The sequence below is a fragment of the Myotis myotis genome, unplaced genomic scaffold (assembly GCF_014108235.1).
Source record: "Myotis myotis isolate mMyoMyo1 unplaced genomic scaffold, mMyoMyo1.p scaffold_m19_p_13, whole genome shotgun sequence".
Classification (NCBI taxonomy): Eukaryota; Metazoa; Chordata; class Mammalia; order Chiroptera; family Vespertilionidae; genus Myotis; species Myotis myotis.
In genome coordinates, this window is record NW_023416317.1 from 37,447,010 (window position 1) to 37,472,260 (window position 25,251).

Below are 25,251 nucleotides of genomic sequence, written 5' to 3' on the forward strand. Positions count from 1 at the left end.
TAATAGATATATTTATTACAAAAGTTGACAAACTTACCAAGGATTTTAATTGTGGAAATATCTCTAACAGGAAAAGTACAGGCTGGAGCCCTGCCCAAAGATATTCTTAGTTTTTAATCTAAATTCTGTGCTAGTTAACCACCCCTCTAAAAGCTTAGAGAGTTGGGATGGGGAGTGCCTTTTTATTTTTTTAAATATAGTTTTATTGATTTCAGAGAGGAAAGTATGTAGAGGGGGAAAGAGATAGAAACACCAATGATGAGAATCACTGATTTGAGCCCGCAACCTAGGCAAGTGCCCTGACTGGGAATCAAACTGTGACCTCGGGGTTCACAGGTCAATGCTCAACCATGCCAGCCAGGCTGGGGAGTGCCTTTTTAAAACACATGTGTGTATCGGTTCAAGGTACTGATATAAATGAGTTCACTCCAACAGAGAGAGAAAAAGGCTCTTCCTCTGCCCAGGTAACGGTGTGTTCACCTCTATCTACAGAGGAAAATCAGGCAGAGTAATTACAGGTGGAATAAGGACTATAAGCTCCAGATTCCTCTCAGGAAACATTTCTGAGTCTAAATGCACTTTTTAATTAGCTCTTCCAATAGCATCATGCTAATTGGCTAATTTGGAAATGATATGAGACTCCATGTGCTCTAAAGAAAATCTGTTTGTTGATACATTTATTTGCACCTGAGACTGTCTTATTGCTGGCAGGACAGATATTATTAAAATAGAATCGCCTGCTTGTTTTAACCAGATTTAAAAAAAAAAAAAAATGAACACACATGAATTGGCTCATCCCTAGGGTTTCAGGAGGAAGTACTAACATTTTGAGTGATGAGAAATTGCCACTTGGATGGGAAATAAATGAGCTTTAAATAGGTCCCATTATTTTTTTACAAGGTTATTATTATAAATGTTTCATAATAGAAGAAATGCCCTTCATGTCTATCCTCATTGTTGGTTTATAATTGGGGTGCTAACCTCTAACCAGCCCCGCTCTTCACACCAAGCCTCGGTGAGTTTTCATAAGTGATTTTTCCATAAAATAAAATTAACTTCTATTGGATTACAAATTTCCAATAAGTATCTCGGTTTGTTAGCTATACTGTGAAGAAAATGTATGAAATTTATTAGCTTGAGTTAGAAAATAGTGGCTTTTTAAAGTTTTCATGTGATTAATATATTTCACTATTAATAAGACTGTCCTGAACATTATAGAAACATGATTTAGGTGAGAGCATGGTGACGTATTGGGATATTTATATCTCACCTGAATATTTCATATTTGCTTTTCTTGTTCCATGGAGATGATACTTTGTAATCCAAGCAAAACTCCCCTCTAGGTTACTACTTAAAGTGTTCTTTCCAGCCTACTTAGTGCCACTAAATAATAAAAGAAATACTGCATGGATCACCCTAGATTTCAGAAAGTGCAGTGATAAATTGTCTCCTCCCAGTAACTTAACTTGAGCAGGCTGCAGCTATTCTGCATTGTGGGCTAAGCCTCATTGCTAGGTTTGGAAATGCTGGGGTGCCCCCTACCGTTGTAAATTAGGAGGCACTTCTCTTGGCTGTTTCACTCAGAAAACAAGATTCTCCCCCAAATGTCACTCACTTAAGCAAAGTTCAGGTAAGCAATGGTTAGTCACAAGGATGGATGAATGGATGGATGGATGGATGGATGGATGGATGGATGGATGGATGGATGGGATGGATGGGTGGATGGATTCATGGATGTGTTTGCTATAAAGGACATTAGTATGATAGAGGATTATTGGAGAAATTTGAAAAAATGTCTGTAGATTGAATAATAATGCCTTAGCAATAGTAATTTTCTGATTTTGAAAACTGCACTATGGTTGGTAACAGGATATCCTTGTTTACAGGAAATACACAGCGGAGTGTTTACAAGTAAAGTATGCACGTGTGGATTGGTGGGTAGGTGGGTGGGTAGATGGATGGATGAATGGATGGACGGATGGAGTTAAAGAAAACAGAGCTGGCCCTAGCCAGCCTGGCTCAGTGGATAGAGCTTCGGCCTGCAAACTGAAGAGTCCTGAGTTCGATTCCGGTCAGGGGCATATGGGTTGTGGGCAATATCCCCAGTAGGGGGCGTGCAGGAGGTAGACAATCAATGATTCTCGTTATTGATATTTCACTCTCTCCCTTCCCCTTCTCTGAAATCAATAAAAAGTTTTTAAAAATTAAAAAAAAAGACACCTAAAGAGAAGATTAACAAAATGTGGAAGGCAACATTTTGTGAACCTGACATCACAAACCAGAGTTTGAATTTCAGACAACCAACTAAAAACAATAGACTTCTTAGGCATACTAAACATTACAAACTTCTAATATCATTCTGAACTACACCTTTGGTGACTTTCCAAGCTCTTGCTTGTCAAGTTCTTTGGTACTTTATAAAAACAATAAATATTTAAATCCAAAATCTAATTTATTAGCAATGCATACAGGCATATGAGTCCCAACACAGTGATTACTGAATTATCATACAATAGCTAAAACCAGAATATACTGAGCATAGATTTAACAATTCCTTTATTTAAATGAATGAACTCCCAAAATATCACAGGGTTGTTTTACACTTAACCCGTTCTGCATGTAGTAGCTCATCTAGAACATTTCTAATGGTCTCAATACAGACTTCTCCTCTGTGATGTTTTTTTGATGCAAGATTCCATACATTTTCAAATTCTTCATCAGAAAGCTTGACACCAATCTTACATAATATCTCTGCAATCTAGAAGAAAACATTACAAGTCAAGCCAAGATTTATATAAATTTGTATTTTTATAATATGTTTGTAACATATAAGGCTATGAATATTTATCCAAAAAAATATGGTGATAGGGGGTAATTTGTGAGTGTGTGTGTGTGTGTGTGTGTGTGTGTGTGTATCTATATATAAAAGTCTAAGTGACTGAACGACCGCTCAACCGGTCGCTATGATGCACACTGACCACCAGGGGGCAGACACTCAATGCAGGAGCTGCCCCTGGTGGTCAGTGCGCTCCCACAGCAGGAGCGCCACTCAGCTGACCAACGGGCACCAGATGCCGGGCTCACGGCTGGCGAGTGCAGCTGCGGGGCATGAGCCTCTCCCGCCTCCGTGGCAGTGCTACCAAGAAGCGGCAGCAGGCGCAGCAGGGACCGGGATGAGGGGTCCCGGATTGTGAGAGGGCACAGGCACTGGGCCTCTAGTTACATATAATAAGCATACTTTGCTTATTAATCATCTCTCTGAAGTGGTAATTATTAAAAGAGATGAAGGGAGAGGAAAAATACTCTGTTCACGTCCCAGAGAAAGTATAAGAAAGGAAAGATAAGAACTGGTAGTGAAAAGAAATGTTAGAATGAGGAGAGGTAATAAAAGACTTGAGGGGGAAATAACATTTACTCTAAATCATACAGGAAAAAAAAAAAAGCAAAGAGGGAAATGAAAGAAAGGTTAGACAGGGAATAGGAAAGCCAAAGAAACAGAATAGCTGCAGAATACATCTATTAAACAGAATTTGAACAAGAATTAAAAGATCCCCTGGAAATGATGTGCCCTTGTGGGAAATTAGGAGTATAATAAAATACACTTGAAACTCAGAACCACAGCTCTGTGGGCAGCTGCAGCCATACAGCAAAAACACCTTAAGGTCCCAAAGTACAGCCTCTGTTTTTCCGCACCCAGTGGCAAGTAAAGAATGTCCCTGCAGAGTGACTCATGACGTGGGCATCTCGGATCTCCTCTCCAGCCCCTTTGCCACTCCTCCGGAGGCATTCTCCCTCGTTCAGCATCCCATCATGGTGTACTGATCAATCAATAGAATACTTTTACAGAAACCCACATCTAGTCCCAAGTTAACCCCAACCAGGCCTTTGGTTCTTACTTTTTATCTAGTATTGTGAGATAAAGGATGACTTTCTAGTTAAAAGAATTTTAGGCTACATAAAACAAGCAGGAGATTTTTGTGAGCTTTTTGGGAGGGGGCGGGGAGGTTGCGGAACCCTGACCATCTATTTCACAGGCCCTTTGGAGTGACTGAAGGAAGTGAAAACATAGACCAGGAATGTCTCTTCTCTAACTCACTGAGGAGGATCCTGGCCTCCTGCTTTGGAACCAGCCAGCAGGCATGGTCCTCTGAGCTTCTCCCTTCCTGTCTCCCCCACCTCAGCAGAATGAATGGTTGCAATGAATCTGGCATTTAGTATTTAGTGAGTGCTCAAGCCACCAACCCTTCATGTGAAGTCCCAGAAGGTATCGTCTGTCTATTCTATCACTTATGCCGCCAGATATACAGGATCTCAGGAAGCAGTTACTCACTAGTTCACAAGTACGGCTCTAACCAAGCTGGTAGGACCAAGCCCTGCTATTAATCCTTGGTCCTCTGAAGCCCGAGGCTACCTGGCTGCTTCTGCTTTATAACCCATCCAGGAAGAAAATCACCTGGGAAACGAGGACCATGTTTTCTGAGAGAGAGGAAACACACACACACACACACACACACACACACACAAGATACATGGGCTGACACACAATACAGGACAGAGTACTTTAAATCAGTGCTATTGCAGATAATTTGACACAACAGCAGTACCTAGGAGGGTGGCAGAGTGGCCTTCGCATGCCTACTATTTGGTTCTGGAGACCCAAGAACTTACACAAGGGAGAGATTGACCCTTTGGCTTTTTTTCAACTAAGAATGCTGTGAAATGTTTTAGAAAACATTTTTCTTTTATAGTAGGTCGTAGTGAATATATGATGTGAAAGTAATGCTTACTATCATAGAGTAAATTCCGCTATAAGAATCGTACCAAAATGTCACAACCAAATTGAACATTACCCTCAAGGACCCTTTATTTGGGGATCCTGATGAGTTCTGATGACTTATATATAAGGTCAAGTTGTATAAAGTCTGATATTAAGTAGTAGTTGTTAAATACACATTCCTATGTTGGTGTATTTATGTAAAGTTGACATTTCTTTCCACCCTTTTGAATTAGTATGCTGTACCTCTTTTTTGGATCTGGTTTGGAAAAAGTCTCTTTCAAACACTCCTTTCTGGCCAAAGATGGAAGGATATAGCAACGAATAGGCATTTCCCTCTTCACCATAATTCATTCTATCGCTGATGCGGCGAATTCGGGGGGCAGGGATATCAGATCGAATGGTTGGAACACCATAGATGGGATAACCTAGGACATCATTGAGGGAAGAAAACACATATTTTGAAACAGAGCTGCGTAACACACTAGCCACCAGCCACATGTGGCTGTTTTGAGCACTTGAAATGTGGCTAGTCTGACTTGAGATGTGGAAGAAATATAAAACACACACTGAATATCAAAGATCTTGTACCAAAAATGTGAGATATTTAATCACTTTATATTACTTGTTGAAATGATAATATTTTAGAAATATTGTATACACATTTATACACATTTATACTATTAAAATTAATATTACTTGTTTTCTTTATGTTGCTATAAAACATTTATAAGTACATACGACTCCAGTTATATTTCTATTAGATAGCACTATTCTGAAGAGTAGCAAGACCTCATTATACCAGAATGTATAGCAAGTCTATAAAATTCAGTTACACAAAAAAACATGTATATTATTAATCATGTCCTTACAACCCGGAAGTGATCTTGATCAACATAAATTAGACTTTCTAAATAGCCAATAAACATCATACACTATATGGAGATATAGGGTGTTATGGGTTAAACTGTATCTTCCTCAGATTTATATGTTAAAGTTCTAGCCCCTAGTACTTAGAATGTGGCCTTATTTGGAAATAGGGTCATTGTAGATATAATCAATTAAGTTAAGATGAGATTGTACTGGAGTAGGCTCCTAATCTATTGTGACTGGGGTCCTTAGAGAAAAGGGGACATTTGGCAACTCACACAGGAGAATGCCATGGGAAGGTGACGGCCGAGATCGGGGTGATGCAGCAGAAACCAAGTAGTGCCAGAGATTGCCAACAAGCCACCCAAAGCTGGGGGAGAGGCCTGGAACAGATTCTTCCTCAGAGCTCTCAGAAGGACCCACCCCTGCCGACACCGTGAACTCGGACTTCCAACCTCCAGAACTGTGAGATGGTAAATTTATGTTGTTTAAGACACCCAGTAGGCGGTCCTTGTTACGGCAGGACTAGCAAACTTATAGATGGAAAATGAAGATAGTGAGAAACCTTTTGTAAGAGCTCGCCAAATAGTTGAAGGCAAACCTGTGTGTGGCTAAGAGTCACGTGGTTTACAAATCTCCTAAAGCTCGGTGACATCTGATTACTACACTGTGTACCATTCAGTGTTCTGATCTGTGATGGTTTCAATTTCATTAACATCCAGAGAATCCTTTTACTTGGATCGCCACTAACAATAGTTCAGCCTAAACTTACCAAGACCCCCTGGGTGCTTGGATACAGAATGAAACGAAAGATCCTAGGCTTTGAGAAACTTACAGCCTCATGGAAATCAAGGCTGGGGATGATGCAAGGGCAGGTGAAGAACATATCACTACCATGTTTGCTGATCATTTCTGATCTCAACAAACGCCTTGACATACTCACAGATGGTAGGGACAGCTCCTACAACCGCATTGATATCAGAAGAAGTGGTCTTATAGTGGCTGGAAACTTTATTGCTTGGCCTCAGAAGTGTCCGGAGAGTCTTTTCTGAGTTCTCATTTAAGACAATATCTTGAGGCTGTATCAGGAGGGTTGGTTCGGATTCTTCAGCATTAGCCTCAGCAGGGTTTGCACAATCTGGTTTTCTACCTATAAGCAAAGAGAGAAAGGGGGGAAATGTACAGGAAGAAGTTACTACTTGGTTCTTACAACTCCACAACAAAAGCATTTTTCCCATTTAGTTTCTTCTTGCTGGTGGAAAACTGAGACCGGGCTGGTGTAAACCCTCCCCAGATACCAGCATCCCACTGTGGACGAGCAAGTTCAGGCCAAAGTCATATCCCAGGAAACTGAAACCTGGTCTAATGCTTCTTTTCACCATTCCACTCCCTTGACTCTAGAACAGCGATTCTCAACCTGTGGGTCACAACCCTTTGGGGGTCGAACGACCCTTTCACAGGGGTCGCCTAAGACCATCGGAAAACACATATATAATTACATATTGTTTTTGTGATTAATCACTATGCTTTAATTATGTTCAGTTTGTCACAATGAAATTGGGGTCACCACAACATGAGGAACTGTATTAAAGGGTTGCGGCATTAGGAAGGTTGAGAACCACTGCTCTAGAATAAAGCTCTTAAGTATGAAAGAATAAAAAACATAGAACCTATTATTTTTATTTCCTCTCTTTAAAAATTAGAGCTTACTTTCATATTTAACTTGAACTACAGGATTACCACAGTTGTTCCTAGCAAAAGACACATTTAGAGCCCTGGCCAGTTTGTCTCAATGAATAGAGCATTGGCCTTTGGACTGAAGGGTCCCAGGTTCGATTCCGATCAAGGGCACATGCCAGGGTTGCGGGCTTGCTCCCCAGTGGGGGGCACACAGGAGGCAGCCAATCGATGATTCTCTGTCATCATTGATGTTTCTGTCTTTCTCTCTCTCTCCCTTCCTTTCTGAAATCAATTTTTTTTTTTAAAAAAAAAAAAGACACATTTAGAGTTGTAAATGCCATACATACCTGATCATGGTAGGGAAGGCCTGTGTATTGAAACATTTGGAGAAATGATAACTCACTGTGAGCTCAGGAGCTGATCACTAGTCTATCAATAACTCCCTTCAAATCCGTATATAAAAGAAAACCCTGAGGTAAAACTGAAATTATAAGATTCTGACCTGTTTTGCAGATTTGCTTTGCTGAGCCAATTCTGAAACTTAGGAGTACATTCCTGACATTCTTTCCAACAGAGCTGGTAACGGACACTCGCACTAGAGGGCGCTGTGGCCTTTCACTCTCTACAAGAACTCTTAGTTCTGAAAAAGCTCAATCCAGGTTTGCAAAGGCAAATGGTGCCCCAGTATGAGAGCGGGGTGGGAGCAGTGGCGAACCAGAAAAGACATGTCTCTGTAAGGTCTGCACCCCCCATTTAGCGCTCGCCAGCTGTTTCCATGAAAGCATTCAGGCCCATTGCAGATCCTCTAAACCCCTCCCCAACCCCCCACTCCTCCCCCAAACACACAGAAAAGCAGAAATTTGTTCAAAGTGTGAAAACCTATTCCTCAGAAAACTGTTTGAAGGCCACTATCTTAAAGTACTTACCCCACCAGCACCACCTTTTCTGCAGAAGTCAACAGTAGGGTAGATTTGATATAAGACAATTTCTGAGCCCTTTCTGACCCATTGGGCACTATCTTAAAAGATAAAAATCTCAAGAATTCCATAGAAAATGGCTGACAAAGTCAGGCCCCAAATCCTGACATGAAAACTGTCTGGTTTGAAAATAGGCTTCTGCTTCCCCCCCCACCCCCACCCCCAACTCATGAGTTGTGCCAAGAACAACAATTTGACTCCTCTTATGTGACAAATAAGACAAATTCATTGAATTGATGTGGTAGAACTCTTTCTTTTTTCTTCAACGAAATAACAGGTGTTGCATACCCTACTTTTGAAGACAATGCTCATACTTCTGAGAGCTTCATTAGGTAGGGAAGATGCGCCTGTTTCCCTAGTGGGTAGACTAGAAAGGCCATCCCAGAAACTGGTAAGGGCTCATGTCATCAGTACAGCCCCAAATTTGGTTTTGGTCTTGCAGAAAGGCATGACCAAGGAATAAAAATAAAAGCAACAGGCCTTAGCTGGTTTGTTCAGTGGTTAGAGTTGGCTCTTGGACTGATGGGTCGGGGGTTCAATTTTGGTCAAGGGCATGTACCTCGGTTGCAGGCTCCATCCCTGGATCCAGTCAGGGTGCATACAGGAGGCAACCAATCAATGTGTATCTCTCTCTCTGTCTCTCCTCCTCTTTCCCTCCCTTCCACTCTCTAAAACAGTGGTTCTCAACCTTCTGGCCCTTTAAATACAGTTCCTCATATTGTGACCCAACCATAAAATTATTTTCGTTGCTACTTCATAACTGTAATGTTGCTACTGTTATGAATCATAATGTAAATATCTGATATGCAGGATGGTCTTAGGCGACCCCTGTGAAAGGGTCATTCGACCGCCAAAGAGGTCGCAACCCACAGGTTGAGAACCGCTGCTCTAAAAATTAATGCAAAAATATCCTCAGGTGAGGATTAACAAAAAATAGAAGCAGAAGTATCTTCACTTTTTAGAAGAGAGAAAATAAAAATGTAAACAACCATTTAAAATAGTTATCTTTCTCTAATAATCAAGATTTGAAAATTAAAGCAAATGATGCATCATTATATACCAACTAAATTACAAGAATGTTTGAAATAACACTCAGTGGTAACACAGTTGGAGTAAAATTGTCTCACAGCGTTGGCTGGTAAAGTTGCAAATTGGTAAAATCATTTAGAAAAGTGAAACGAAAATACGTAAAGAGAGTTACTTCTGGGGTAATAATAGCATTCATTAGAAATGAGATATAATTAGAAACAGAAAGCTTTTTGAGAGATAATCGTTATAGTGTTACCCATATTACTTTAAAACTGTCTGGAAACAACCAAAATTTCAGAGTAAGGAAATGGTTTAGTAATTCATAATACAACAGCATGAAGGAACTGAAAATGAAGTTTACAGAAACCATAAAAGTATCTCTTCATTCCACAGTAATTTGAAAGTTAAATTTTAAAAAATAATAAAATAAAAATGGTACATTCACTGTGATTTTAGCTATATTTAAATATATGCATACACACATACAATATGTATATATGTATATCTATATATAATTAGTAATGCAGGTATATAATATGTAAGCATGAAAATATTTGCATGAAAGTGAAGATTATGGCTTTATTTTTTGTTGTTACTGTTTATGAAAACTAACCGGTTAAATTTTCCTTTGTCAAATTCTACTTCACTATTCATTTTCCCTGGGGGAGGATAGATAATCCTATATCATAAAAGCCTAATATGCAAATTGTCCCCTTGACAGGGAGTTCGACCAAGGGGCGGAGCCAGCCAGCCAACCACAGGAAGGCAGCAGCTGGGGGAAGGGAGGCCCCAACTGGCAGCCGGCAGCCGCTCAGGACCCTACCCGTGCACAAATTTCATGCACTGGGCCTCTAGTTACTCTATAAAAATGATTTGTGAACAGTTTTCTGAGGAACTGTATATCATGTTTTGGGCTTCTGAATAAATTCTTTTGCTTTTAATTTTTTTTATCTTAAATGAGTAATAAAATTCAAAAGATACAAAAACATAAGATTAAAAACTGAGTCTCTCTCTTTGTAATACTTCAAGCAATAAAAATTATTTTAAAAAAAACAAAAACACTGAGTCTCACTGCTATCCTATCCCTCAGCTACCCAGTTCCCCCTCCCTGGAAATAGCAAATGTTATCAAATTCTTTTCTACCCTTCTATGGATAGTCTATGCATAAACAAGCAAATAAATATGTATATATATATATGTGCATATTTTTAAATACATAATATTAAAGTTGAGATGAGCTCCTAGAAATATAAAAGTCCATTTAAGAGTTTGGCAAAGCTTCAAAAATTACCTTTAATGACAACCCTCTCTTCATACTCTTTCAGAGGCATTTTATCTTTCCAGGTAAGATAATTTGCAAATTCCAGGTAGCTAATCAGCCCATCATTATCCACATCACAGTAGTCAAATAGCTGGTCCAGGAGCTTCTCATCCAAGTGCAAGTTGGCCTGCTCACAAGCTTCCAGAAGCTCATCTTTATCTATCACCCCATCTGCCTTCTGTTAGACATAAAGCAAAAAAAGGTGCAGTGAGCGTTGTTCAAAAGGAGGGTATGCAACACCTATTATTTTGTTTAAGAAAAAAGAAAGAGTTCTACACATCAATTCAATGAATATGTCTTATTTGTCACATAAGAGGAGTCCAACATTAAGCAAGATTGATCTTCATGGTGCCAACCTGCTATGTGCACAGTAATTTTAACCCTGGTTAGAGCAAGGTGTGGCTCAGAATCTTTGTTAATGCTATTTAATAATTTTTTTCATTTAAATCATGCTGTTTACACTGAGAAGATGTGACCATGACTCATGCCTGACATTTCATCTGAAGCATGCTGTGACAGCTCTCTACAAGGTTCCTTGCTTTCAAAGTGTTCTGGTGTCCCAACTGGGCAGTGAGTGATCCTCCACTTCACGACCTGGTAATGAGAAAGAATTGGGGAAGCAGCTGCCAGCCAAGGACAGGGAGTTGGATTCTAATACACTTAGTTGCCTGCTTGCTGTTAACACTCCTATGGGCAAGAGGGGCCCGCTACCAATTTGGTGGTGAGCCCTCATTGTGACAATGAGCACTACAATTCATCCTGGTCTGGTGGGAGGGGAAGTCTGCACCCCCTTTCAGAGAACAGTTTAATACAGGAGCACCTACACTGAGTGTGATAGGAGGGAAATGTATGACGGCCTCGGGAGATGTGGGGGCAGAGCCCATAATGCTCGTTAAGGAAGAATGACAAGAGTTGGGATGTCTTCCTCCTCAGCCCCTCCTAAAATCTTTTAAGCCAACCTTGAATCCATTCAAAGATGACAATAAAAGATCTGAGTATGTTCCCGGTGGGTCCTGGCTGCTATAAGGGAGCTTTGGCCCTCTCAGAGAGATTTCTCTGAGATAAAAGGAGGAGGCGGAGGAGGAGAAGGAGGAGGAGAAGGAGGAGGAGGAGGAGGAGGAGGAGGAGGAGGAGGAGGAGGAGGAGGAGGAGGAGGAGGAGGAGGAGGAGGGGGAGGAGGAGGACAGAGAGAAGGACAAGGAGAAGAAAAGAAAGGAGGAAATATAAACACACACACACACACGAGAGAGATTTCTCTGAGACAGATGAGGGAAGCCATAACTGACTCATTGACTAGTATTCAGCTCTTACGTCCAGGATTGGATTTACAATGATGAAGGTGATCCCTGGAGACCAAAACACTGACCCTATAGTTCTAGATAAACTCCTGTCTTCACATCCATAGGCCTGGAAAATGTCCCTAACCCTTATGTTGAAACAGAAGGAGAATTTAAAACATGCCAGTGTGTGTGTGTGTGTGTGTGTGTGTGTGTGTGTGTGTGTGTGTGTTTGTTTCTATTGAAACATATCTTGACAAGCGAGCTACAAATGCCCTGTATTAAAGTAGACTCCTTTAGGAAATCATCTGCTACAAACCCAAATCAACCAAAAAAGCAAACCCACAGCCCTGGCTAAAAAGCAACGTGGGCTGTGGCTGTTGAATCAAGAGGATCTTCAAAACGGAAATAGATGGTGTCAATAATGACAACTTTGCTGCCCAGTATAGGGCTTTGTGTGGACTGAAAACATTGGTGGTTTTTTTCATCTGTGTGGCCTGACAACGTTGGTGGTGTGTTTCTTTGAGCTGCCTGCCACCACCACACCACTCAAAACTGCAAGTATATGTTTCTTACTCACTGGTGCAGACACCCTCTCTCCCTCCACGCCCTTAATCTCTCGCTCCCCAGACCCCAACCTCAGCAGTTCTAAGAAGAAAGATGAGTAGACGTGGGGCTAAGGTCTCCCTGTCCGCATGGGGGATCAAAGGCCACATGCAGCTGTCCAAGTATGCTGTGGAACTTCAGGGGGGGCAGAGACTCCAACTTTCGTGGCTTCTTTGAATACAGGTGCCAAAGTCATCACCCTACTCAGTCTGTGGGGGAGGAGCCATCTGGATGCAGCTAGAGGGCCTGGGCAGAGTTGGTTTGATGTGGAGAGGGAAAGCTAGCAATAGCATATTTCTGTGGCTTCCACTTCTACACGTGTAAGTGATATTGATACTTTACATGCCTGTACTGGGAATGTTCTTAAGACCCAGAGGCACTCATGATCAAGAAGAACCACATGTAGAGAACTGCTAATACCTTTGGGGCTCCACAACCCTAATGGCCCCTTTGAGCTACAAGTCTCCATGACTAATGAGTTTGTCACTTAGTGCCTCTGGAAAAAGAGAGGCAACCTCCACTTGAAGGCGCCCCATGAGATTTCAGACTTGTTGCCCCCTAACCAGGCAGACAGCTTTTGAAAAGCAGCTAATAGCCAGTTCCTGAGCTCTTGTTGAAACTAAACACTTGACCCACGGAGGCCTTGTAACTTTCCAGACCGAAAAGCATTTTGAAGTGAGCCAACTTGGACTCAATGATTAATAAGATAGAAAGGACTTAACAAGCCTCATTTGTGAAATGGTAATGGTGTATTCAAGAAGGCAGCCGGCCTGACCCCAGTTACATCTCAGTTTTACATGAAAAGGGCAGCAATCCTTAGGGGGAAAACTTGATGCATCTTTGCTACCTGAAGCAAAAACCACTGGCTCAATAGGACCATACAGTTCACAGAGGCCCATGTGCCTGGGCCTCATTCACTAACCTGAAAGCCAGTGGTCTTCACTGGGCTGCTGTGGCTTTGAACCTCAATGACAGCTCCGAAGGACCGAAAATAGACATATAGTCACTCTACCCAGTGAACAGAAATCAAGGCCATTCTTATGGCTCTGGCCAATCCTCCCCTTGATGAAGCTGCTATAGTTTTACTGACTCTTGGATTGTTGCCAATGGCCTGCCTGCTTGGTTTGCCATTTGGAAAGCTACAGACTAGAAGATTAAAGACACTTCTTTTTGAGTCTGAAAACTATGGAAACGGATCATGGCTACTGAATGAGCCCTCTGGGCAATTCATATAGATGACCATGATAAGGGTCCCGTCTCTAATGAGAATAACTGGAGTCAAGCTTCTGATTGAGCCTGATCCATTCAGATTGCCACCATGGCTGTCCGGAACCATCATTGCACCAGACATGGCAACACACCCACCACAAAAGACAAGGCACAAAGTAAAGCACTCTATGTTTCTGATGCAGAGGCTACCGCCCTGTGACAAACTGTGACTCCTGCCACAAGCTGACCCATCAGTCTCATGATGCGGGGGGACACATTGCACACAAGACATTGCTCCATGCTCCTGGCAGGCTGACCTTTGTCCCCTCTCAGAGTTATGAATGGTGTCTCACCACTGTTGACACATTTTCAAGTTATGGAACGGCTATGCCTAATCAACCAGCTCCAGTCGCAATAGAATGGCCCATGAAATTTATCTGAGTCATGTGTTTTGCTTTCTGGACCATTTTCAGTCTGACAGTGCTGTGCCTTATAGCCCAAAAGCAACTCAACAATCAGCTGTTCAGCAAGGTATTCAATGAACCATTCCTGCTCTCAACCATCCACAGCCACCTGAGCTTTGGAATAGCCTCAAAAATAGACTACCTTCCCTATCAGCTCCTGCTCATACATCTTACAGTAAAGCAGTTTGTCTCTGAATGCAGCTGCCCCCCAAAAGGAATCCATCCCATCTCAGCTACTTCCTGGATAATAATTAGAATAAAAGGAGTGAGAATTACATTGGCCTAATTTTGAAAATGTGGGACTCTGTTGTGACCGTTCTTGGACATGATGCATTTTCCACCCTCTAGATTTTAAGTTCCCTAAATGGAAAGTCTACACATTTTCCAGAATAATGTCTGATGTATTGTGTGCTCAATAAATAACAGAATTAACCCTCTAAGCCAAGAAGATTCATTTAGGAAAGAATATCTTGTTAGTTTTGTTTTGGCATTAAATTAAAAATGGGCATTCAAGCCCTAGCCGATTTGGCTCAATGGATAGAGCATCGGCCCACAGACTGAAGGATCATAGGTTTGATTCCAGTCAAGGGCATCTACTGGGGTTGCAGGCTCCATCCCCAGCCCAGCTGGGGGGAGGGGAGGAGGAGGCAACCAATCAATGTGTCTCTCTCACATCGATGTTTCCCCCTCTCTATCTCTTCCCCTTCCACTCTCTTAAAAAAAATTCAATGGAAAATTGTCCTTGGTGAGGATTAACAGAAAAAAGAAAAAAAAAAAAACCAGCTGAACCGGTTTGGCTCAGTGGATAGAGCGTCGGCCTGCGGACTCAAGGGTCCCGGGTTCGATTCCGGTCAAGGGCATGTACCGTGGTTGCAGGCACGTCCCCACTGGGGGGCGTGCAGGAGGCAGCTGATGGATCTCTCTCATCGATGTTTCTGACTTTCTATCCCTGTCCCTTCTTCTCTGTAAAAAATCAATAAAATATATTAAAAAAAAACAAAAAAAAAACCACTATAATTAATTAATTAATTAATTAATTTTAAAAAGGACGTTCAACGATAGAAAATTCAAATAATCAAAAATTATCCTACAGCTGTAGTAGGAAGACCCACATCTTATTACTCTCTCAGAAAAAAAGCTCCTCAAGGACACTGAGCACTACATTACACATATTAAAAATTTACTATTTAAAAGGTGTATCAGCATTAAATAATTCTCAGTAATTTCCTCTCTGCTTAATTTAATTGTATCATAAGGAGTATGCCTGGTGGTTCACTAAGATAATCAACATCTATTAAGATGATCATCTTGCCTATAATTACATTTAAAATGAAGAAGTTTTTAAAAGCAGAGCACTACGTATGGGCAGGTTTTCTTATTCATATCACTGCTACATAAATTTCCCCGGATACCATCTTTGTAAAATAACTTGGATTTGAGTTAAGCTTAAAATGTATTTATTTTAGCTTACATATTTTAATTCTGAAGAATCATTTTTAAATTACCTGTAAATAGCAATTGGTCTCTACTGAAAAACCAGAGAAACTGTTGAATACTTCTCTTTTCTTTAAACACAACTATGTGAGAAGTGTAATTGATGACTGGTTGGTGTGTGTCCCTACATAATCAGTACACACCTAAATGAGAATATTAACCCACTTTTTATGCATTAGGACAACACAGGTACACAGGCCCTAATCTAAAAACAAATAAAATGAATGGACTTAAAATTAATTAGCCTATGAGTGATTAAGATTCTTTTAAGATAAAAAATTATGAAGTGTAACTTTCTCAAAACTATACTCAACTTGCCCTAACCGGTTTGGCTCAGTGGATAGAGCGTCAGCCTGCGGACTGAAGGGCCCCAGGTTCAATTCTGGTCAAGGGCATGTACCTTGGTTGTGGGCACATCCCCAGTAGGGGGTGTGCAGGAGGCAGCTGATCAATGTTTCTCTCTCATTGATGTTTCTAACTCTCTATCCCTCTCCCTTCCTCTCTGTAAAAAATCAATAAAATATATATTTTTTAAAAAACTATACTCAACAGAGGAAGAAAAATAGGAATATTATATTTTTCCTTTTGAGATAAACTAAAATTATTCTGTTCTTTTTTCTTCTCATATCAAGATGATACACCACATTATCACAGACTTATTTATAAACTTTTATTTGTTTATATTAGAATCATTCTAAAATGGTTGCTAGACTGCCTAGAAAAATAAATACAATTAATAAAAATAAGTACAAAATAAAAACAGAACCAAAATAAAAGTGAGGAAATCAAAGCAAAGAGAATATAAGGATGGAAAAAATTAAGATGAAACTTGAATAAAAAGATCATACAACATGTATGCTATGAGATCATATTCACAAACTAGATGAGTTTCATTGAATTGGCTCTGAGCTTCCTGGTGGCCTAGTCAAAAAGGTCTGGACAATTAATGCAAAATTTGTGTTGTTCATAAGGTAAAGACAAACCAAATACTTAGATGAAGCACAGTTATTACCTGTGGAAAGACAGGATTTCCTTATAAAGAGAGTGCACATGACAAAAATAAATAGTCTCGTGGACATAAGAACAAAAATGTACCATGGCCTCGTAAGCAGTTTATATAATAGTGTTCCTTGGTATAACCTAAAGGCAAGCAGCTTGGTAAAGCAATCCTCTGATGACCTATAATGATGTCAGGTAATCCCACAGCTCTAGATTGATCTACTTTATCAAAGGATAAAATTTAGAGTAACTTGAAAATTGAATGGTCTTGCCATCTCAAAACTGAAACCGCACCCTGCTCCCCCAGGGGAGAGACATTCTAAGTGTGACATGGACCTAGACCAGTGGTTCTCAACCTTGGCTGCACATTAGAATCACCTGGGAATCTTTTTAAAATCCTGATTTCTAGGCCCATGAAATCAGGATTTTAAAAAGATTCCCAGGTGATTCTAATGTGCAGCCAAGGTTGAGAACCACTGACCTAGACTGACAGTACTGTGTGTACATATTCAGATTTAGATGTAGATTGTCTCTACCTCAGGAGTCTTCGCCAGGGTTCCACGGTGCTTCCCTCCCATTGCTCCCAGCACACTCTAGTTAAATAATCTACATCAATGGCTCTCAAACGTGAATGTGCATCAGAATCACTTGAAGGGCTTGTTAAAGCACAGTTGCTAGGCCCCACCCCTGAGTTCCTAATTCAGTAGGTCTGGGATGGGTGTTGCAATGTGCATTTTAAACACATTCCCAAGTGATAGCAATGGTGGTAAAGAACCACACTTTGACAACCACTGCAAAGGTCAGAACATTTTTTTCTGTCAAGGACCAAAAAGTATATATTGTATGTTTTGTAGGCCAGGCAGTCTCTGATGCACTACTGTGCATTTGTAGTGCAAAAGCAGCCACAGACAATACTCAAAACACATGGGCATGGAAGCCTATTTACTAAAACAGGAGGTGGACTGGATTTGACCCACAGGCTATAGTTCCCTGGCCCCTGTTCTGCACCCATCTGCAGGGATCTGGAAGCCTATGCACAAACCAAAAAGCTCTGCTCTGCTACTGGCCTTGTCATAGTGCCTGAAGGCTGTCACCAAAGAGTCAAACCTTTCGCAGTTAACGTTCTTCAAGTGATGACGAACTGCTGCAACCATGGCTCGCTCCCTATCCTTGCCTCGAAGATATTCACTCGGGAGTCTATTATAGATGAGATCATCAGAGCCTATTGAGGAGGGGGAGAAAAGTCTTTTTATCTGAATATAAAGTTTGTCATTAGTATTCTCATGCTAAAGAAAGAGAGTGATCAAACAACTTCCATGAATGAAAAATCTACCTAACTCCAACACTATGATCCAGCATGACAAAATCTTGTGTATAAAAAAGTACATGAAGTAATGGACAAAAACTAATATTTCTGTTTTATGTGACTTCTCTGTTCAATGAAAACAAAATCTGAAGAAATAAATTTTGTGGGGGCATCATTAGCCCTGCTCAGCTGTCTAGTCATTTCCAATGACAGTGGAGGCCTGACTGCCTCTCCGCAGATATTCGGCTGCAATGCTGAGGACTGAAAAGCTGGGGCTGATTTCATGTGGGGGCCACTCTATATGCCTCAGAGATGGCTGAACCTCTGGGAGCCCCTGTTAAAACTGTTCTCAAGCCTGGCTGGTGTGGCTCAGTGGTTGAGCATCAACCCATGAACCGGGAGGTCACAGTTCAATTACCGGTCAGGGCACATGCCTGGGTTTTGGGCTCGATCCCCAGTAGGGGGCATGCAGGAGGCAGCTGATCAATAATTCTCTCATCATTGATGTTTCTATCTCTCTCTCCCTTTCCCTGAAATCAATAAAAACATTTTTTTTTTAAAAACTAGACTCAAATTCCCTACTCCCCCCTAATATGGGTTTCTAGTCCACCTTCAGTCTGCAGATCAAGTTCCCATTTCCCAGTCCTGCTTCTCCCTATACCACTACCAACACCCCTACCCCATCCACAGTCTCATTAACTAAGAGTAGCAACGGCCAATACAATACTACAAGGCCCCACTGTATTTGATTCAGTAAAAGGCTGCCTCACCTCACTTTGGCTTGTTTAATACAGGCCATATGTATTTTCTAAATAAAATTGTGAGCCCTAATTGACTGAAGATATTCATTACAACGGCTTTAATTTGTGCCTATTTCAAACATGACACAAAAAACTTTTTTTCTTTTTTGTGTTACAAACTTTTCTTATTAATATTCATATGATATTTTAAGCCTCTAAAATTAAATATATTTTATTGATTTTTTTACAGAGAGGAAGGGAGAGAGATAGAGAGTCAGAAACACCGATGAGAGAGGAACATCGATCAGCCGCCTCCTGCACATCCCCCACCGGGATGTGCCCACAACCCAGGTACATGCCCTTGACCGGAATCGAACCTGGGACCTTTCAGTCCGCAGGCTGACACTCTATCCACTGAGCCAAACCTGTTTCGACAAAACCTCTAAAATTAGAAGCTTTGAGAGGAGCTGGTGAACTTAACTGTATAACGTTGTGCGTGGGGGGGGGGGGGGGGGAGGCTGGGGCGGGGGGGTTGTTGTTTGTTTTGTAAAGAGAAAGTCTGTATATTTACCATAGTCGTCAGGACGGAGACAAGCTCCAAATGTGTGGTCCGGATGAACATTCATTGTTTCTGCAATGCTATCCAAGAAAACAAACCCTTTAGTTAAAATACCCACCACATGGCATCCCTGGAATTTAAAATATGTTTGCCATATGTTTTTAATAGCCCATATTTTCTCCTATAACCAAACTATGACGTTATCAAACAGACGGTCTCCAGAGACAGGGAAGAGAGAGGAAAATGTACCACAATAAGTTAAAATGAAATAAAGCTTTACACCAAGTTCTCCCTCCCTCTTCTCCAAATGGCTCTCCATCCCGGAGAACTCAGCACTTTCCTGCAACCACAGGCCCCGAGGAAGCTGACAGATAAACACACAAGGATGGCTTTCTTATTTAATAGATAGAAACAAATAGAACACAAGCCAACATTTGCCACAAGAGTACTGTTAAAATTCAATCTACAGACACTCGCGATTCGAAGTTAATCATTAACTTACGGATCAAAGACTCTTCCAAGTTTATGTTGAAACTTTTCTTTGAAATCATCAATTCTCTTGGATACAACCTTAGCTCCTCTTTTCCTACAAAATTAGAAAATTGTCAGTTATCTCCATCACCTAAAGTATTCTTGGCTGCCAAATATACATATGGTAAGGAAAATCATAGTATACTTCAGGCCATTGGGAAAATAAATCCAGTTTCAAAATAAATCATATGCTAAAAAGAAAGCTCTATGCTCATTCATCTATCATTCTACTAGTGGCCCGGTGCACGAATTTATGCACATTGAAAGGAAATCAATTAGAAGAAATATTTTAATATTGCTATTCGCCCTTTTTCTATAATAGGAGTGTCAACCAAATTCGATTGACAATGACAGATCAAAACACATGCGTGTGATTGGCTCCAGCAAGAGCTTTATATGTATTGCACATGTGCGAGTCAACTTAGCCTTTTATAGTACTGAATAAACTTGCTTAATAAGACCTGCTTTCCGATATAGCTAAACTTTTTCCAGCCCAGTGAAGCAAGCACCCCAACTTCTCTTTCAGGTAATTGTCAGCAACACAGCAGTAAATATCAACACGAGCAGATTATTATTGTAGATCACGCAGGAAGAACAAAGGGTAAAATATTTAACTGCAGCAGTGTTTGACTATATTCTGCACAGTGAGAAAATCTGAAGTCATTTTCAAGGTCCACTATTTCTTACTTCTTTTCAAGTTTCTAAGCTTTCTAAATCTCCATTTTCCAGCTAATGAAAAGAAACAGGATTCCACTGAGTCTCCTATCTATCTATTCCAGGACTTCTGTGAGGATCAAATGAGATGAGTCATGAGAAAATGCTTCACAGACATTTGGTTAAAGTGTGAAATGTTTCCACCTGGGCTGAAGAAATTGCAAAGAGGCTAGTCACTAGAAAGAGAAAGCCAGGCATTGCTACGTGACATCATTACCCGGACAGTCGGACACTTAGCATGTTAGCCTTTTATATATATAGATTATAAAGGTAAGTTAATAATACAATCTGAAATATTTTTAAATATATTTCTTTATTGATTTCAGAGAGGAAGGGAGAAGGAGAGAGAGATAGAAACATCAATGATGAGAGAGAATCATCAGTTGGCTGCCTCCCGCACACCCCCCACTGGGGATCGAGCCTGCAGCCCAGGCATGCACCCCTGGCCAGAATCGAACCTGGGACCCTTCAGGCCGACACTCTATCCACTGAGCCAAGCCGGCTAGGGCACAATCTGAAATTTTAATGAAAGAATAAGAAAGCAGACTTCAATTTGTTTTCAATGAACAAAACCAAGGTGTCTAACTTTTAAAATTGCTAAAAGAAAATTAAGCATTAAATAAATAAATAATATAAACAATTAACTCACATCTAGTAAGTAAAATATAGAGAAATTATAATACTATCTAGTAATGAAAGAACGTAAAGTAAAAACAACAAAGTACTACTTTTAACATAGTACACTAGCATATATATATATATATATATAGAGAGAGAGAGAGAGAGAGAGAGACATAAAGAGAGACAGAGTGAGACAGAGAGATAGAGAAAGAAAATATTCAACATGGGCAAAGTGAATGGTAAAACTCTTGCAGATTTCTAGTGCAAATTGCTATAATCCTTTTGGAAATAATTTGGTAATATGATTCAAAAAGCATAAAAACGTTCATTCTCTTTTTTTAATCTACCTCTGGGAACCAATCATAAGAAGATAATCCACATAACAATTAAAAATATAGAGAAGTTATATTTATAAAAATGTTTGTAGCCTCATTGACTATAATGCAAAAAGAATCTAAATATTCGATTATCAAGGGTGATTATATTATGTCATATTAAAAGGAATATTGCCTGCAGTTTAAATGTTGGTTATTAAGAATACACAGCAATATAAAATTATTTGATGTTAAGTGAAAAAGAATAAAGAATGAGGTTGCACTCTGATCAAACTTATGCAAAAAACTACACAGGAAGCCACACTAGAAAAAAATACATTAAAAATAATGGCTGAATTAAAGTGACAAAACTATGGGTGATTTTATTTTGCCAATTTTCTGTAATATAATTTTGTTACTTCATTGTGATTAAATGAATAAGATTTCTTTTGAGAACTGTAAAATTAGAACACTACTATTCATTAACATTAGAATTAATAAATCCTCTATTGTTTTGCTCAAGACTTAAAACAACGAATATAAAATTCTTAAATTTCATTTTCTTTTAAAACTATTTCCTGTGCTATAGAAATATCAAGCTGAATAAATTTCTGGAGAAGAGCGACACTCTGTGGAGAAACAAAAGATGAAATATAAAGTAATTCACTTCTTACTTCTTTATTTACTTTCCATTAGTTCAAAAAGAAGGGAGCCCTAACCGGTTTGGCTCAGTGGATGGAGCGTCGGCCTGCAGACAGAAGGGTCCCAGGTTCGATTCCGGTCAAGGGCATGTGCCTTGGTTGTGGTCACGTCCCCAGTTGGGGGCGTGCAGGAGGCAGCTGATCGATGTTTCTAACTCTCTATCCCTTTCCCTTCCTCTCTGTGAAAAATCCATAAAATATATTAAAAAAAAAAAAAAAAGAAGGGAAAACAAATACAGGTAACAGTCAGAATAAATCAATGGAAGTTTAAAGGCCATAATTTGAAATAAATAAAGTTGCCAATCTAAAAACCAGCTCCAAAAGACATAATTAGGAACATGGAAGAATGATAAGGGTTAGTATATAAATCACAGAGTCTACTCTCTCCAGTCTAATAGTGCCTGGATTATGTTTCTGGGAGAATCAGAAAGTACCTGTGAGAAGCCATTTCAGTCAGAATATCAATAATTGTAACATTATCACACAACCTCACAGCATTCACTGATCAACTCAGAATAAAGTCCTTTGCATGCCAGTAAGATTTTTCATACACACACACATATACATACACTTACTATTTGAAGATTCTAACTGATTCTTCAAACCAAAGGCATAAACAAAATACAGATAGAGGTAGTTTTACAGAGGAAATATATCCCTTAAAAGTTAAGAGTAAACCAAATTTATGTTAAAATAGTACATATAGCCCAGCCGGCATGGCTCAGTGGTTGAGCACCAACCTATGAACCAGGAGGTCACGATTTGATGCCTGGATTGTGGGTTCAATTCCCCAGTAGGGTGTGCAGGAGGCAGCTGATCAATGATTCTCTCTCATCATTGATGTTCCTCTCTCTCTCTCTCTCTCTCTCTCTCTCTTCCCCTTCCTCTCTGAAATCAATAAAAATATATATATTTTTAAAATAGTACATATAAAATTCAGATGCCTTAAAATATAAACAAACATGCTTAATTCCAAGTTTATACTAGAAATCACATTGAAAAGTAGTGAGTTCTTTTTAAAAATCCAACCAATTGAAGGAATAAATGCTCTATTATTTTAGCAATAATTTTCCAATTACGTTTCAAAATACAAAAATTATGATCAAATAAAACATTGTTCTATAAACAATGTTTCCTCTTGGATAGACACAAACTGGAGATAAATGTACCCTACTTATTGCCTGCTTTTATAAATTCAGTTATTTTGTATTGAGATGTAATTAACATATAACATTGCCCTAGGTTTTTTAAAAATATATATATATTTTTTTAAATATATTTTATTGATTTTTTACAGAGAGGGAGGGAGAGAGATAGAGAGTTAGAAACATTGATGAGAGAGAAACATCGATCAGCTGCCTCCTGCACATCTCCTACTGGGGATATGCCCGCAACCCAGGTACATGCCCTTGACCGGAATCGAACCTGGGACCTTTCAGTCCGCAGGCCGATGCTCGATCCACTGAGCCAAACCGGTTTCGGCTAAAATATATTTTTATTGATTTCAAAGAGGACAGGAGAGGGAGAGAGAGAGAGAGAAACATCAATGATGAGAGAGAATCATTGATCGTCTGCCTCCTGCATGCCCCACACTGGGGACCAAGCCTGAAACCTGAGCATGTGCCCTTGACCAGAATCGAACCCGGAATCCTTCAGTCCGCAGGCCGACACTCTATCCACTGAGCCAAACCAGCTAGGGCTTGCCCTAGTTTTTGGAGTACTCAGTGTATTTACCTATGACTATCCCAAATCATTAATAAATATGTCCTTATTAATGACCCAAAGGCTCTGTTCTTAGGACATTCTTAAGAACTACATTGTTGTTAATGTGTTTATTTAATGTATTTTAAAAATTGATAGGTTTCTACTTCTAAGCTTTCATAACTGAATAAATCATATTTGTCATCTCCCTTTAATTATCAATTTTTGTTATACTTCCTTATAAGTATCTAAAGTCCTTAAATATTTCAATAATTTCTTCATGTTTTCCTTTATGTATGGTTTAACCACTTAAATAATGATAAATTAATGAATATTTGTCATATAAACTTTTCTCCTATACCCAAAAGAAAACTATTCCATAAGGGTTTACTATAATATTGTAAGAATTTATTTAGTGTTTGAATTTTATCATTATTGTTTTGAATAATTCAAGTATCAGAAACTCATATAACTAAGAAGTGGAAAAGGAATGGAAATCATTATTTCAAATCTGTTATCATAGAATCAAGGGCAAATAAATCTGGTATAGTCACACTGCCTGGGTTTCATTCCTAACCCTAGTACTTCTTAGCTACATGATCTTAGGCAAATGATATAATTCTTTGTACCTCAGTTTCTTCATCTGTAAAATGGGAAAAATTAAAATTATAGTACACCTACCCCATGGAGTTGTTGGTAGGATTAATTTAACAATATATAAAATACTTAGCACTTTGCCTCTGTAACTGGGAGGGGGTGTTACCACCGAGAACAGAGGGGCAACTGAGTGAGGCAGGTTGGGTCACAAGTTGTGGGAATGCAACTTTGTGTCCACACTGGAGCCTGGAAACTTGTAGGTTCAGTCTGTCCTTTAAAGAGGGCAGAAGGCAAAATGAATCCACTCCCACTGCTGATATATAGATGTGCAGGCCCAGTATATTAGTTTCCTGTAGTTGCTATAAAAAAGGTAATACTACCACAATTTGTGGCTTAAAACAAGTGTATCCTCTCAAGAGTTCCAAAGGCTTCAAAAGTCTAAAAGCAAGGTGTCAGTAAGACCACATTCCTTCCAAAGGTTCTAGGGGAGAATCTATTCATTGCTTCTTCCAACACCGGAGGCTGCTGGCATTCTTAGGCCTTCGCTGGCTTCAGGCCACATCACTCCAATCTCCTCCTCCATGTTCACTTCACCTTCTCCTCTGTGTGCCTTCTCTTCAGTCTCAAATCTCCCTCTGCCTTTCCTTATATAAGAACACTTGTCATTGGATTCCGGGCCCATCCACATATTCCAAAATGATCTCTTCATCTCAAGAGTCTTAATCTAATTATATTTACAAAGACCCTTTTCCCACATAAGGTAACAT

General features: G+C 39.8%; 1 protein-coding gene across 1 annotated transcript in view; it reads right to left on the bottom strand.

Annotated features, from left to right (window-relative positions):
- Positions 1-2,433: 2,433 nt before the first annotated feature.
- The window catches only part of EFHB (EF-hand domain family member B), a 43,477-nt gene continuing 20,659 nt past the window's right edge, over positions 2,434-25,251 (bottom strand). The window contains exons 7-13 of the mRNA XM_036332724.1: positions 19,808-19,891; positions 19,318-19,385; positions 17,768-17,922; positions 10,622-10,829; positions 6,588-6,794; positions 5,021-5,202; positions 2,434-2,758 (exon numbers count right to left, since the gene is read on the bottom strand). Of these exons, the coding sequence (XP_036188617.1) occupies positions 2,585-2,758; positions 5,021-5,202; positions 6,588-6,794; positions 10,622-10,829; positions 17,768-17,922; positions 19,318-19,385; positions 19,808-19,891 (1,078 nt within the window). The 3' untranslated portion in view covers positions 2,434-2,584. The remainder of the gene's footprint in view (positions 2,759-5,020; positions 5,203-6,587; positions 6,795-10,621; positions 10,830-17,767; positions 17,923-19,317; positions 19,386-19,807; positions 19,892-25,251) is intronic.